Consider the following 13,727-nt stretch of genomic DNA (forward strand, 5'->3'; position numbering starts at 1 on the left):
TTCACACTGTTTGAGTGAAAGATGTTCTGGCAGCTGAAAATTCTCCATCTCTATTACGATACTTGTTTTGTCCGAGTACTCGGCACACCTCTAGTACACTGTACACAAAGACAAGCATTCCTCCAAAGCCTCATGTGCACAAATTCTTGTGAAGCTTTTGAAAGTACACTGTGCATTATATCCAAGCTTGCAGTGAAAAAAGGACTGTGTTAATTAAGGCGCTAACGCAGCAGGTAAAGCTGATGTCATGACATTATCTCAAACAGCTTTGCCTGTTTGGAATCCTAAATCCCTAATATTCTCTACCTGTATTTCGAACCAGAAGTTCCAGGCTGGGGCATCCAGGCCGTGGGAGTAGAATATAAAGTACTCTCCAGCCAGGTGGTACTGGGGGACACCGTCCCCAAACGACCAGCTGGACAGAGAGGCCCCTTGGTGGGGTCTCAGGTAGAGGGACATGTGGCTGGGACCTGGAGGACACACACACACACACACACACACACAGTCAGTACATAGTCACACACAATGCATGTCACAAACTATGGTTCCTAAACACTGCCTTTTCTCACACACCATTTGGTGAGAAAAGGATTGGAGTAACAGATCCTACAGCAGGTAGTGATAGAAGATTGGAGTAACAGATCCTACAGCAGGTATTGATAGAGGACTGGAGTAACGGATCCTACAGCAGGTATTGATAGAGGATTGGAGTAACAGATCCTACAGCAGGTATTGATAGAGGATTGGAGTAACAGATCCTACAGCAGGTAGTGATAGAGGATTGGAGTAACAGATCCTACAGCAGGTATTGATAGAGGATTGGAGTAACAGATCCTACAGCAGGTAGTGATAGAGGACTGGAGTAACGGATCCTACAGCAGGTAGTGATAGAGGATTGGAGTAACGGATCACTCACTCACACACACATTACCCCCTGAGTCAATACATGTTAGAATCACCTTTGGAAGCGATTACAGTTGTGAGTGTTTCTGGGTAAGTCTCTAAGAGCTTCCCACACCTGGATTGTGCAACATTTGCCCATTATTCTTTTCAAAATTCTTCAAGCTCTGTCAAATTGGTTGTTGATCATTGCTTGACAATTGTTTTCAGGTCATAGCGCAGATTTAAGTCAAAACTGTAACTTGGCCATTCAATGTCTTCTTGGTAAGCAACTCAAGTCTAGATTTGGCTTTGTGTTTTAGGTTATTGTCCTTCTAAAAGGTGAATTAATTTCAGTGTCTGGTGGAAAGCAGACAACCAGGTTTTCCTCTAGGATTTTGCCTGTGCTTAGCTCCATTCAGTACATTTTTATCCTGAAAAACTCCCAAGTACTTAACGATTACAATCATACCCATAACATGATGCAGCCACCACTATGCTTGATAATATGGAGAGTGGTACTCAGTAATGTGTTGTATTGAATTTGCCCCAAACATAACACTTTGTATTCAGGACAAATAGTTAATTGCTTTGCCACATTTCTTGCAGTATTACTTTAGTGCCTTGTTGCAAACAGGATGCATGTTTTGGAATATTGCTATTCTGGACAGGCTTCCTTCTTTTCACTTAGTGGAGTATTGTGGAGTAACTACAATGTTGTTGATCCATCCTCAGTTTTCTCCTATCACAGCCGTTAAACTCTAACTGTTTTAAAGTCACCATTGGCCTCATGGTGAAATCCCTGAGCGGTTTCCTTCGTCTCCGGGAACAGAGTTAGAAGGATGACTGGGTGTATTGATACACTACCCAAAGTGTAATTAATAACTTCACCATGCTCAAAGGGATATTCAATGTCTGCTTTTTACATGTATTACCTTTCTACCAATAGGTGCCCTTCTTTGCGAGGCATTGGAAAACCTCCCTGATCTTTGTGAATTAATCTGTGTTTGAAATTCACTGCTCAACTGAGGGACTTTACAGATAATTGTATGTGTGTGGTACAGAGATGAGGTAGTCATTTAAAAATCATGTTAAACGCTATTATTGCACACTGAGTGAGTCCATTTTTATACCTGAACTTATTTAGGCTTGCCATAAACAAAGGAGTTGAATACTTATTGACTCAAGACATTTTAGCTTTAAATTTGTAATAATTCAGTAAATATTTTGAAAAACATAATTCCAGTTTGACATTATGGGGTATTGTGTGTAGGCCAGTGACAAGCAATCTCAATTCAATCCATTTTAAATTCAGGCTGTAACAACAACATGTGGAAGAAGTCAAAGGGTGTGAATACTTTCTGAAGGTCCTGTAGTGGTAGAGGATGAAGAGTCGTCATTGTTCTTAACTGACTTGCCTAGTTAAATAAAGGTTAAATAAAAAAAATACCATGTTCAATGTTCATATAATCTCACCTTTGACTTCAAATGTAATCTTCACTGTGCCCCATTTTGTCTGTTCTTTAGAAAGGACCTGAAACTCGATGGGAGACTTGGGAAAGACTTCAGGGGCTGGGAGGTACCAGTTCTTCCTGAAAACAAGTCAATTAACACAATGCCGTTTAGTTATTTTGCTAAACCAGTCGATACCTGCCAGACATGTTCAATAAAAGTAATAAGAAATGTATGGTATGTGCATGATACAGTAAAATTGTTTTTCCTTTATGAAACACATTTGAAAACACAACCAAATACGTCAGCATTTCGTTGCCATAGACAACACATTTTGAACCCCTTTGAGATACAATATAATACAGATCATATCTGCAGTATAGTAATAATAGTTATTTCATTCAGACCGTAGAGATCCTATTAAATTAGTATACAGTGCATTCAAAAAGTATTCAGACCCCTTGACTTTTTCCACATTTTGTTACAGCCTTATTCTAAAATGGATTAAATTGCTTATTTTTCAAATTTATAAAAGATAAAATACAGAAATACCTTACGTAAGTATTCAGACCCCTTGACTTTTTCCACATTTTGTTACAGCCTTATTCTAAAATGTATTAAATTGCTTATTTTTCAAATTTATAAAAGATAAAATACAGAAATACCTTACGTAAGTATTCAGACCCTTTGCTATGAGACTAGAAATTGAGCTGAGGTGCATCTTATTTCCATTGTTCATCCTTAAGATGTTTCTACAACTTGATTGGAGTCCACCTGTGGTAAATTCAATTGATTGGACATGATTTGGAAAGTCACACACCTTTCTATACAAGGTCCCACAGTTGACAGTGCATGTCAGAGCAAAAACCAAGCCATGAGGTCGAAGGAATTGTCCGTAGAGCTCAGAGACAGGATTGTGTCGAGGCACAGATCTGGGGAAGGCTACCAAAAAATGTCTGTAGCATTGAAGGTCCCCAAGAACATAGGTGGCCTCCATCATTCTTAAACGGAAGAAGTTTGGAACCACCAAAACTCTTCCTAGAGCTGGCTGCCGGGCTAAACTGAGCAATCGGGGGAGAAGTGCCTTGGTCAGGGAGGTGACCAAGAACCCAATGGTCACTTTGACAGAGCTCCAGAGTTCCTGTGTGGAGACGGGAGGACCTTCCAGAAGGACAAGCATCTCCGCAACACTCCATCAATCAGGCCTTTATGGTAGAGTGACCAGACGGAAGCCACTCCTCAGTAAAAGGCACATGACAGCCCGCTTGGAGTTTGCCAAAAGGCACCTACAAGATTCTCTGGTCTGATGAAACCAAGATTGAAATCTTTGGCCTGAATGCCAAGCTTCACATCTGGAGGAAACCTGGCACCATCCATACAGTGAAGCATGGGGGTGGCAGCATCATGCTGTGGGGATGTTTTTCAGCGGCAGGGACTGGGAGACTAGTCAGGATCGAGGGAAGGATGAACGGAGCAAAGTACAGAGAGATCCTTGATGAAAACCTGCTCCAGAGCCTCAGACTGGGGCGAAGGTTCACCTTCCAACAGGACAACGACCCTAAGCACACAGCCAAGACAACGCAGGAGTGGCTTCGGGACAAGTCTCTGAATGTCCTTGAGTGGCCCAGCCAGAGCCTGGACTTGAACCCGATCAAACATCTCTGGAGAGACCTGAAAGTAGCTGTGCAGCGATGCTCCCCATCCAACCTGACAGAGCTTGAGAGGATCTGCAGAGAAGAATGGGAGAAACTCCCCAAATACAGGTGTGCCAAGCTTGTAGCGTCATACCCAAGAAGACTCGAGGCTGTAATCACTGCCAAAGGTGCTTCAACAAAGTACTGAGTAAAGGGTCTGAATACTTATGTAAATGTGATATTTCAGTTGTTTATTTTGTCATTATGGGGTACTGTGTGTAGATTGATGAGGGGAAAAAAAACAATTTAATCCATTTTAGAATAAGGCTGTAACGTAACAAAATATGGGAAAAGTAAAGGGGTCTGAATACTTTCTGAATGCACTGTATACTACGTATTCTAATTCCTAGTTCTATGGGTATGACTCACTTGACAAGGAACTTGACAGGTAGGAACCAGGGGTAACCACAGAAAGGCCTGTCCTCCTGACAGCTGGTCCTGATAGTGTCGTTGATCTCTGGTATGATAGGCGTGATGTGCTGCATGCCAGTGTAGTCAAAGCTGTTGATCCACAGACCCGAGTCTCTGCTCTTCACCTGGCCATCCAGACCATGGAAGGTACGAGTGGTGTGCTGACAGGAAGAGAAGAGAGAAAAGGTGAAAAGATATTCAGCAACTCATGGTAGAACACCTGAGAGGGAATTGTTTCAAAAGAACATCTTTAGCAGGAGCAGACAAAGACATAGTCAACATTGACACACAGTTGTTCATTTGAAATAAGAGTGTGTTTGTTCTTAAGTCCTGGATAAATTAAAATGTGCTTGGGGGAGCAGGCAGAAAGACAGATGGTCAACACTGCCAGGTTGTCATTGTAATATAAAAGTCCACCTAGGTCTGTATTTAATTGAGCTATACACACACTAAGCCCAATGCATCAGATGATTGTTTATTCAATGTTTTTATATCTGTCAGTAACTGACTTGGTTGGATAAATAAAGGTTCCATTTAAAAAGTTGTCAGGTGTGTGTGTGTGTGTGTGTGTGTCTAAGCAGAAAGTGCCTGAGATGGTCTCGGGACTAGACCCGTTTGGGGCGTGGGCCGGAGGAGTCGGGTGTGTGTCAGATGGTCTCACCTGAAGAAAGACCCGTTTGGGGCGTGGGCCCGAGGGGTCTGCTGTGTAGGGGAAGAACATTCCACACAACACCAGCACCAGAAACACAGTGAACACCGTTCCCAGACCTGCCAACAGCCACTTAGTAGACCTAGCCAAGTAGATGAAGTGGAGCTGGAGGGGGAGAGGGGGAGAGAGAAGAGGGGAAGAGAGAATCAAAACACACTCATCAGATCCCTCAAAGCTGTTTAAAGTCATCAGCTGATATGATATTTTCTACTCATCATCCCCATTTCATCTTTCTGCCTAATATCCTCCATTCCATGGTGGAGGGGAGTTGCTGCTGACCTGGTTGGTAGTATAATGTAATAAATATTGCTATGCTGGCGCTTCCAAAGGTTTCTATGGGAATGTTATTTCCACAAAGACTACAGTCAGGAACACCATTCGTTGGTGTTTCTGTCCTCTTCCCTCTTTTGGAAAGCTAGCTAGTATTAACCATGGTACAACTCTACTCACAAAGAAGGAGGAGAGGAAGAGTGTGGTGAGGGTGACGAGGGTGGCCAGGACCACGTCAGGGGGGATCTCTGTGCCGCTGCGCCCCAGAATGGGCGTGAAGATCTCAAACACAACCCAGATCAGGAACATGAAGTGGACATAGGGCAGAGCCAGACCCAGCTGGTAGAGAACAGAGTACTTTATCGATGCACCTGGAAACACAGGAGAGATACATTAACATTAAAGGGAAGGTTGCACAATATATTTCCACAAATCTAACAACGTAGATTGATGATATTCCATTTAAAACGGTCTTTATGCAAAAGTTTTTAAAATACACTTCTATTTTCATCATTTGAATGACATTTATCAACACTTTACTTGACACCCATAACCATGTCATAATATGTCATAACAGCTGACATAACCTGTTATAAGATGGTCATAACACTGTCTAGACACATATTTAGACCTGTTGTGACTTACACTACATGACCAAAAGTATGTGGACACCTTCTCGTCAAACATCTCATTCCAAAATTATGGGCATTAATATGGAGTTGGTCCTCCCTTTGTTGCTATAACAGCCTCCAGTCTTCTGGGAAGGCTTTCCACTAGATGTTGGAACATTGCTGAGGGGACTTGCTTCCATTCAGCCACGAGCATTAGGGAGGTCGGGCACTGATGTTGGGTGATTAGGCCTGGCTCACAGTCGGCGTTACAAATCATTCCAAAGGTGTTCGAAGGGGTTGAGGTCAGGGCTCTATGCAGGCCAGTCAAGTTCTTCCACACCGATCTCGACAAACCATTTCTGTATGGACCTTGCCTTGTGCACAGGGGCATTGTCATGCTGAAACAGGAAAGGGCCTTCCCCAAACTGTTGCCACAAAGTTGGAAGCACAGAATCGTCTAGAATGTCATTGTATGCTGTAGCATTAAGATTTCCCTTCACTGGAACTAAGGGGCCTAGACCGAACCATTAAAAACAGTCCCAGACCATTATCCCTCCTCCACCAAACTTTACAGTTGGCACTTTACAGTCGGGCAGGTACCGTTCTCCTGGCATCCGCCAAACCCAGATTCATCCATCGGACTGCCAGATAGTGAAGCATGATTCATCACTCCAGAGAACTCGTTTCCACTGCTCCAGAGTCCAATGGCGGCGAGCTGTACACCACTCCAGTCGACGCTTGGCATTGTGGTCTTAGACTTGTGTGTGACTGCTCGGCCAGGGAAACCCATTTCATGAAGCTCCCAACGAACAGTTATTGTGCTGACGTTGCTTCCCAGAGGCAGTTTGGAACTGAATGGTCAAATACCAATCGTGTTAATGTCATTGTTTATTTCAAGGTACAGTATGTCTTTATTTTTGCTGAACTGCCTGATCTTTATTGGTCAATATATCTTGCAGGATATCATGGAAGCCAATGTTTGTGTCTGCCATTATACCTGGATTAGGACAGTGCTGCTAGTAATAGCACTCGGGTTAGCATGTGGCTAGCAATAGCTACCATCGTCTTATGTGGACAGTGCTGCTAGTAATAGCACTCGGGTTAGCATGTGGCTAACTATAGCTACCATCGTCTTATGGACAGTGCTGCTAGTAATAGCACTCGGGTTAGCATGTGGCTAGCTATAGCTACCATCGTCTTATGTGGACAATGCTGCTAGTAGTAGCACTCGGGTTAGCATGTGGCTAGCTATAGCTACCATCGTCTCATGTGGACAGTGCTGCTAGTAGTAGCACTCGGGTTAGCATGTGGCTAGCTGTAGCTACCATCGTCTTATGTGGACAGTGCTGCTAGTAATAGCACTTGGGTTAGCATGTGGCTAGCTATAGCTACCATCGTCTTATGTGGACAGTGCTGCTAGTAGTAGCACTCGGGTTAGCATGTGGCTAGCTGTAGCTACCATCGTCTTATGTGGACAGTGCTGCTAGTAATAGCACTTGGGTTAGCATGTGGCTAGCTATAGCTACCATCGTCTTATGTGGACACTGGCTTCACTCCTGCTCGTGTAGTGTTCTTCTCTTGACGTCACTTTTCCGAACGCTTTTCCGACAATGACTTGTCCCAAAATACAAATGTAAAAGTGATATGTCGTACTGGTACTTTTAGTTGGAAGGATGAAACAAATCAGAATGTTTAACAGCAACCTAATTCTGTAATCTTTAACTAACCTAACCCAGACCCAGCTGGTAGAGAACAGAGTACTTCACCTGCACCAAACAAATAAGAGATCAATATAAAACCCTTTCAATTCAAAACGAATCATGTGATACATCAATGTATTGTTGTTGCTGCTGAGCTGTGAAAATGACCTGACAACCTTCTGACTGAAACATCACACTTAATAATAACAATGAACAGTATCCATGTCTATCCAGTAACCTGTATCCATTTATTGTTCATGAAAAGGAATTTCCTTATGGAAAGCAACTTATCTATCGATCTACAGTGCATTCAGGAAGTGTACCCCATAATGACCAAGCACAAACAGGTTTTTAGAAATGTTTGCATATTTATAAAACATTGAAAAACTTTTTTAAAAAAATCACATTTACATATTTATTCAGACCCTTTACTCAGTACTTTGTTGAAGCACCTTTGGCAGGGATTAAAGCCTGGAGACTTCTTGGGTATGACACTACAAGCTTGGCACACCTGTATTTGGGGAGTTTCTCCCATTCTTCTCTGCAGATCCTCTCAAGTTCTGTCAGGTTGCTTGGGGAGCGTCGCTGCACAGCTATTTTCAGGTCTCTCCAGAGATATTCGATCGGATTGAAATTCGGGCTCTGGCTGGGCCACTCAAGGACATTCAGAGACTTGTCCCGAAGCCACTACTGTGTTGTGTTGATGTGTGCTTAGGGTCTTTCTCCTGTTGGAAGGTGAACCTCCTGAGCGCCCTGAAGCAGGTTTTCATCAAGGATCTCTTTGTACTTTGCTCATCTTTGCCTCGATCCTGACTAGTCTCCCAGTCCCTGCCACTGAAAAACCTCCCCACAGCATGATGCTGCCACCACAATGCTTCACCATAGGGATGGTGCCAGGTTTTCTCCAGACGTGAAGCTTGACATTCAGGCCAAAGAGTTCAATCTTGGTTTCATCAGACCAGAGAATCTTCTTTCTCATGGTCAGAGAGTCCTTTAGGTGCCTTTTGGCAAACTCCAAGCGGGCTGTCATGTGCCTTTTACTGAAGAGTGGCTTCCGTCTGACTACTCTACCATAAAGGCCTGATTGGTGGAGTGTTGCAGAGATGGTTGTCCTTCTGGAAGTTTCTCCCATCTCCACAGAGGAACTCTGGAGCTCTGTCAGTCACCTCCCTGACCAAGGCCCTTCTCCCCCGATTGCTCAGTTTGGCCCGGCAGCCAGCTCTTGGAAGAGTCTTGGTGGTTCCAAACTTCTTCCATTTAAGAATGATGGTGGCCACCTATGTTCTTGGGGACCTTCAATGATGCGGAAATTTTCTGGTACCCTTCCCCAGATCTGTGCCTCGACATAATCCTGTCTCGGAGCTCTACGGACAATTCCATGGCTTGGTTTTTGCTCTGACATGCACTGCCAACTGTGTAACCTTATATATAGACAGGTGTGTGTCTTTCCAAATCATGTCCAATCAAAGGGTCTGAATACTTATGTAAATAAGTTATTTCCGTTTTTTTTTAATACATTTGCTAAAATGTATAAAAACATGTTTTTGCTTTTTCATTTTGGGGTATTGTGTGTAGATTGGTGAGGGAAAAAATGTATTTAATCAATTTTCGAATAAGGCTGTAATGTAACAAAATGTGTAAAAACTCAAGGTTTCTGAATACTATCCGAATCCATCCATCTATTCTCTCCTCACCTCTGAGTTTAAACTCCCTGGCGAGGAGCAGCTTGGTGGTCAGAGGGAAGGCCACCATCAGCATGGGGACGTAGGCAGAGCAGAGGCCGTTCGCTGTGAGGTAGACCAGGGCACCGCACCACAGCAGCAGGCTCACGTCAAAGTAGAGCTCCCCCACCTCCAGACGACGCACACCCTGCAGGAGGAACAGACAGACCAGGTCAGCAAGGAACAATCCCCGTCGCTGGTGTATTGATACAGTATGCAGGAGGAACACTCAGACAGGGGTCAATAAGGGCAGACACAGACTGTCGTCCATTCCCCCAAAATAGGCTTATCCATTTCATTGTTATATCAACATCAAGGTCTAGCAACATGTTTTTCTCTCATGGCTACTTGGCTGCATAGTCAACATAAAAAAAACTGTCAGATTTGTTTTGATGCATGTTTTATTGCGCTGCCTTACACAGACCATGTGAGAACCATGGAGAGAGTCTGAACTTCAGCCCAGATAGACCCAACCTGACATCCCACAGGCGAATGGCCAGGACTCTCTCTCTCTCTCTCTCTCTCTCTCTCTCTCTCTCTCTCTCTCTCTCTCTCTCTCTCTCTCTCTCTCTCTCTCTCTCTCTCTCTCCCTCTCTCCCTCTCTCCCTCTCTCCCTCTCTCCCTCTCTCCCTCTCTCCCTCTCTCCCTCCCTCCCTCCCTCCCTCCCTCCCTCCACCACTTAGTGATGTGTGAAGACCAACAAAAGGTCTCATTCACAGAGTTTAAAACCACTCCATTATCGCCAGTACTGTGCCTGAATCACACATAATTCTGACTCTGGTCATGTTGCCAGGAGGAGAATGTTGTTTAATCTACCTCTTAATATCCTCTGTAAGTTTACCCTGGCACTGTAGTGAAGTACGAATTACTGCCTTCTACTACTGCAACCATAACAGTGGAGACTGGCGCCACTCAGTGTCTCTGTGTCCAGGCCTGGAGCTCTGCCACTCAGTGTCTCTGTGTCCAGGCCTGGAGCTCTGCCACTCAGTGTCTCTGTGTCCAGGCCTGGAGCTCTGCCACTCAGTGTCTCTGAAGGAAGCAAAGGCTAGCCTGCTACAGCACCACTACCTACCATAGAGCACTGGCATAAAGCATTGGCTACATCCCAATATGCAGGCTAATATAGAACTGACAATACATGCCCAATACATTGCTTCATTCCAAGTGGTATGGTATGCCAGTGTGCATATTAAAATATAGATATTGTTCACACCCATGGAACAAATGCACCCAGGACAATACCAAAATAACCCAACGTGGTTACAGACAGAACAGAGGGGTCAATAACAGAAACTGAGTCTGTATAAACGTGGCTTGGCAGGGCATTAGACTATAGTACTATTGACACAAGTCTGTTTGTATGTAGTCTGATGACTCTGCGGGACAGGTGTGTGTGTTTTTTTTTTCCTGTTTCCGGTCACAACTTGCAGACTTGTTTACGCTGCTGTGCGTTTTTGTTGCCGTTTTTACTTTGCTACCTGACGGTTTTTACTTTTTCATTACCGTATATTTTTACTTTTTCCCTCACTCAACTTTTTTTTTCATTCAACTTTCCTACCCCGGAGGTTTTATCTGGACATGGTTCGTCAGGACTTCAAACAGCCGAAGCTAAGTAACATTAACATGATGCCTTCTAATTGCAGTCGTTGTACTCATAATATACAGGAGAACGATCGCCTTACGGCAAGGATAGCTGTGCTGCAAGCCCAGCTTCAGACGCAATCGTTAGGCAAGGGTAATTTCAGTGTAGGAAAGGATGAAACAGCGTCTGTGCCTCCAGCAAGTACAGATAGTAACGTTAGTATAAACCCCCTTGCACGGTCCCCGCAGCCGGACATCTTTCTCATGGCTTCTGGAGGGAAACGCTGTAGGAATGCTCAACCGGTGTCGCTTATTCAGCCGACAGAAACTTTCAACCGGTTCTCCCCATTAAGCGAGTCGGAGTCGGAGGCCGAGACTTCTCTGGTCTCTGCTCCTCCCGTTGTGGGGTCTGAGACGCCGAAGCCTCCCACCATTAGCTCTGACAAATTGAAAACCCTAGTCATTGGCGACTCCATTACCCGCAGTATTAGACTTAAAACTAATCATCCAGCGATCATACACTGTTTACCAGGGGGCAGGGCTACCGACGTTAAGGCTAATCTAAAGACGGTGCTGGCTAAAGCTAAAACTGGCGAGTGTAGAGAGTATAGAGATATTGTTATCCACGTCGGCACCAACGATGTTAGGATGAAACAGTCAGAGGTCACCAAGCGCAACATAGCTTCAGCATGTAAATCAGCTAGAAAGATGTGTCGGCATCGATTAATTGTCTCTGGCCCCCTCCCAGTTAGGGGGAGTGATGAGCTCTACAGCAGAGTCTCACAACTCAATCGCTGGATGAAAACTGTTTTCTGCCCCTCCCAAAAGATAGAATTTGTAGATAACTGGCCCTCTTTCTGGGATTCACCCACAAACAGGACCAAGCCTGGCCTGCTGAGGAGTGACGGACTCCATCCTAGCTGGAGGGGTGCTCTCATCTTATCTACGAACATAGACAGGGCTCTAACTCCTCTAGCTCCACAATGAAATAGGGTGCAGGCCAGGCAACAGGCTGTTAGCCAGCCTGCCAGCTTAGTGGAGTCTGCCACTAGCACAGTTAGCGTAGTCAGCTCAGCTTTCCCCATTGAGACCGTGTCTGTGCCTCGATCTAGGTTGGGCAAAATTAAAAATGGCGGTGTTCGCTTCAGTAATCTTACTAGTATAAAGACCTCCTCCATTCCTGCCATTATTGAAAGAGATTGTGATACTTCACATCTCAAAATTGGGTTACTTAATGTTAGATCCCTCACTTCCAAGGCAGTTATAGTCAATGAACTAATCACTGATCATAATCTTGATGTGATTGGCCTGACTGAAACATGGCTTAAGCCTGATGAATTTACTGTGTTAAATGAGGCCTCACCCCCTGGTTACACTAGTGACCATACCCCCGCGCATCCTGCAAAGGCGGAGGTGTTGCTAACATTTACGATAGCAAATTTTAATTTACAAAAAAAAAAAATGACGTTTTCGTCTTTTGAACTTCTAGTCATGAAATCTATGCAGCCTACTCAATCACTTTTTATAGCTACTGTTTACAGGCCTCCTGGGCCATATGCAGTGTTCCTTACTGAGTTCCCTGAATTCCTATCGGATCTTGTAGTCATAGCAGATAATATTCTAATTTTTGGTGACTTTAACATTCACATGGAAAAGTCCACAGACCCACTCCAAAAGGCTTTCGGAGCCATCATTGACTCAGTGGGTTTTGTCCAACATGTCTCTGGACCTACTCACTGCCACAGTCATACTCTGGACCTAGTTTTGTCCCATGGAATAAATGTTGTGGATCTTAATGTTTTTCCTCATAATCCTGGATTATCGGACCACCATTTTATTGCGTTTACAATTGCAACAAATAATCTGCTCAGACCCCAACCAAGGAAGATTAAAAGTCGTGCTATAAATTCTCAGACAACCCAAAGATTCCTTGATGCCCTTCCAGACTCCCTCTGCCTACCCAAGGACGTCAGAGGACAAGAATCAGTTAACCACCTAACCGAGGAACTCAATTCAACCTTGCGCAATACCCTAGATGCAGTTGCACCCCTAAAAATGAAAAACATCTGTCATAAGAAACTAGCTCCCTGGTATACAGAAAATACACGAGCTCTGAAGCAAGCTTCCAGAAAATTGGAACGGAAATGGCGCCACACTAAACTGGAAGTCTTCCGACTAGCTTGGAAAGACAGTACCGCGCAGTATCGAAGAGCCCTCACTGCTGCACGATCATCCTATTTTTCCAACTTAATTGAGGAAAATAAGAACAATCCGAAATTTCTTTTTGACACTGTCGCAAAGCTAACTAAAAAGCAGCATTCGCAAATGGAGGATGGCTTTCACTTCAGCAGTAATAAATTTATGAACTTTTTTGAGGAAAAGATCATGATCATTAGAAAGCAAATTACGGACTCCTCTTTAAATCTGGGTATTCCTCCAGGGCTTCATTGTCCAGAGTCTGCACAACTCTGCCAGGACCTTGGCTCAAGGGAGATACTAAAGTGTTTTAGTACTATATCTCTTGACACAATGATGAAAATAATCATGGCCTCCAAACCCTCAAGCTGCATACTGGACCCTATTCCAACTAAACTACTGAAAGAGCTGCTTCCTGTGCTTGGCCCTCCTATGTTGAACATAATAAACGGCTCTCTATCCACCGGATGTGTACCAAGCTCACTAAAAGTGGCAGTAATAAA

The 13,727-nt window shown here is 44.1% G+C and overlaps 1 protein-coding gene across 1 annotated transcript in view; it reads right to left on the reverse strand.

The window, feature by feature from the left end:
• The window catches only part of LOC115149436 (endoplasmic reticulum metallopeptidase 1), a 54,465-nt gene that overhangs the window by 5,861 nt on the left and 34,877 nt on the right, over positions 1-13,727 (reverse strand). Inside the window, exons 10-15 of the mRNA XM_029692289.1 lie at positions 9,421-9,595; positions 5,596-5,786; positions 5,098-5,250; positions 4,395-4,597; positions 2,356-2,471; positions 307-470 (exon numbers count right to left, since the gene is read on the reverse strand). Coding sequence (XP_029548149.1) covers positions 307-470; positions 2,356-2,471; positions 4,395-4,597; positions 5,098-5,250; positions 5,596-5,786; positions 9,421-9,595 — 1,002 coding nt within the window. The remainder of the gene's footprint in view (positions 1-306; positions 471-2,355; positions 2,472-4,394; positions 4,598-5,097; positions 5,251-5,595; positions 5,787-9,420; positions 9,596-13,727) is intronic.

Source organism: Salmo trutta, chromosome 15 (assembly GCF_901001165.1).
Source record: "Salmo trutta chromosome 15, fSalTru1.1, whole genome shotgun sequence".
Taxonomy (NCBI): Eukaryota; Metazoa; Chordata; class Actinopteri; order Salmoniformes; family Salmonidae; genus Salmo; species Salmo trutta.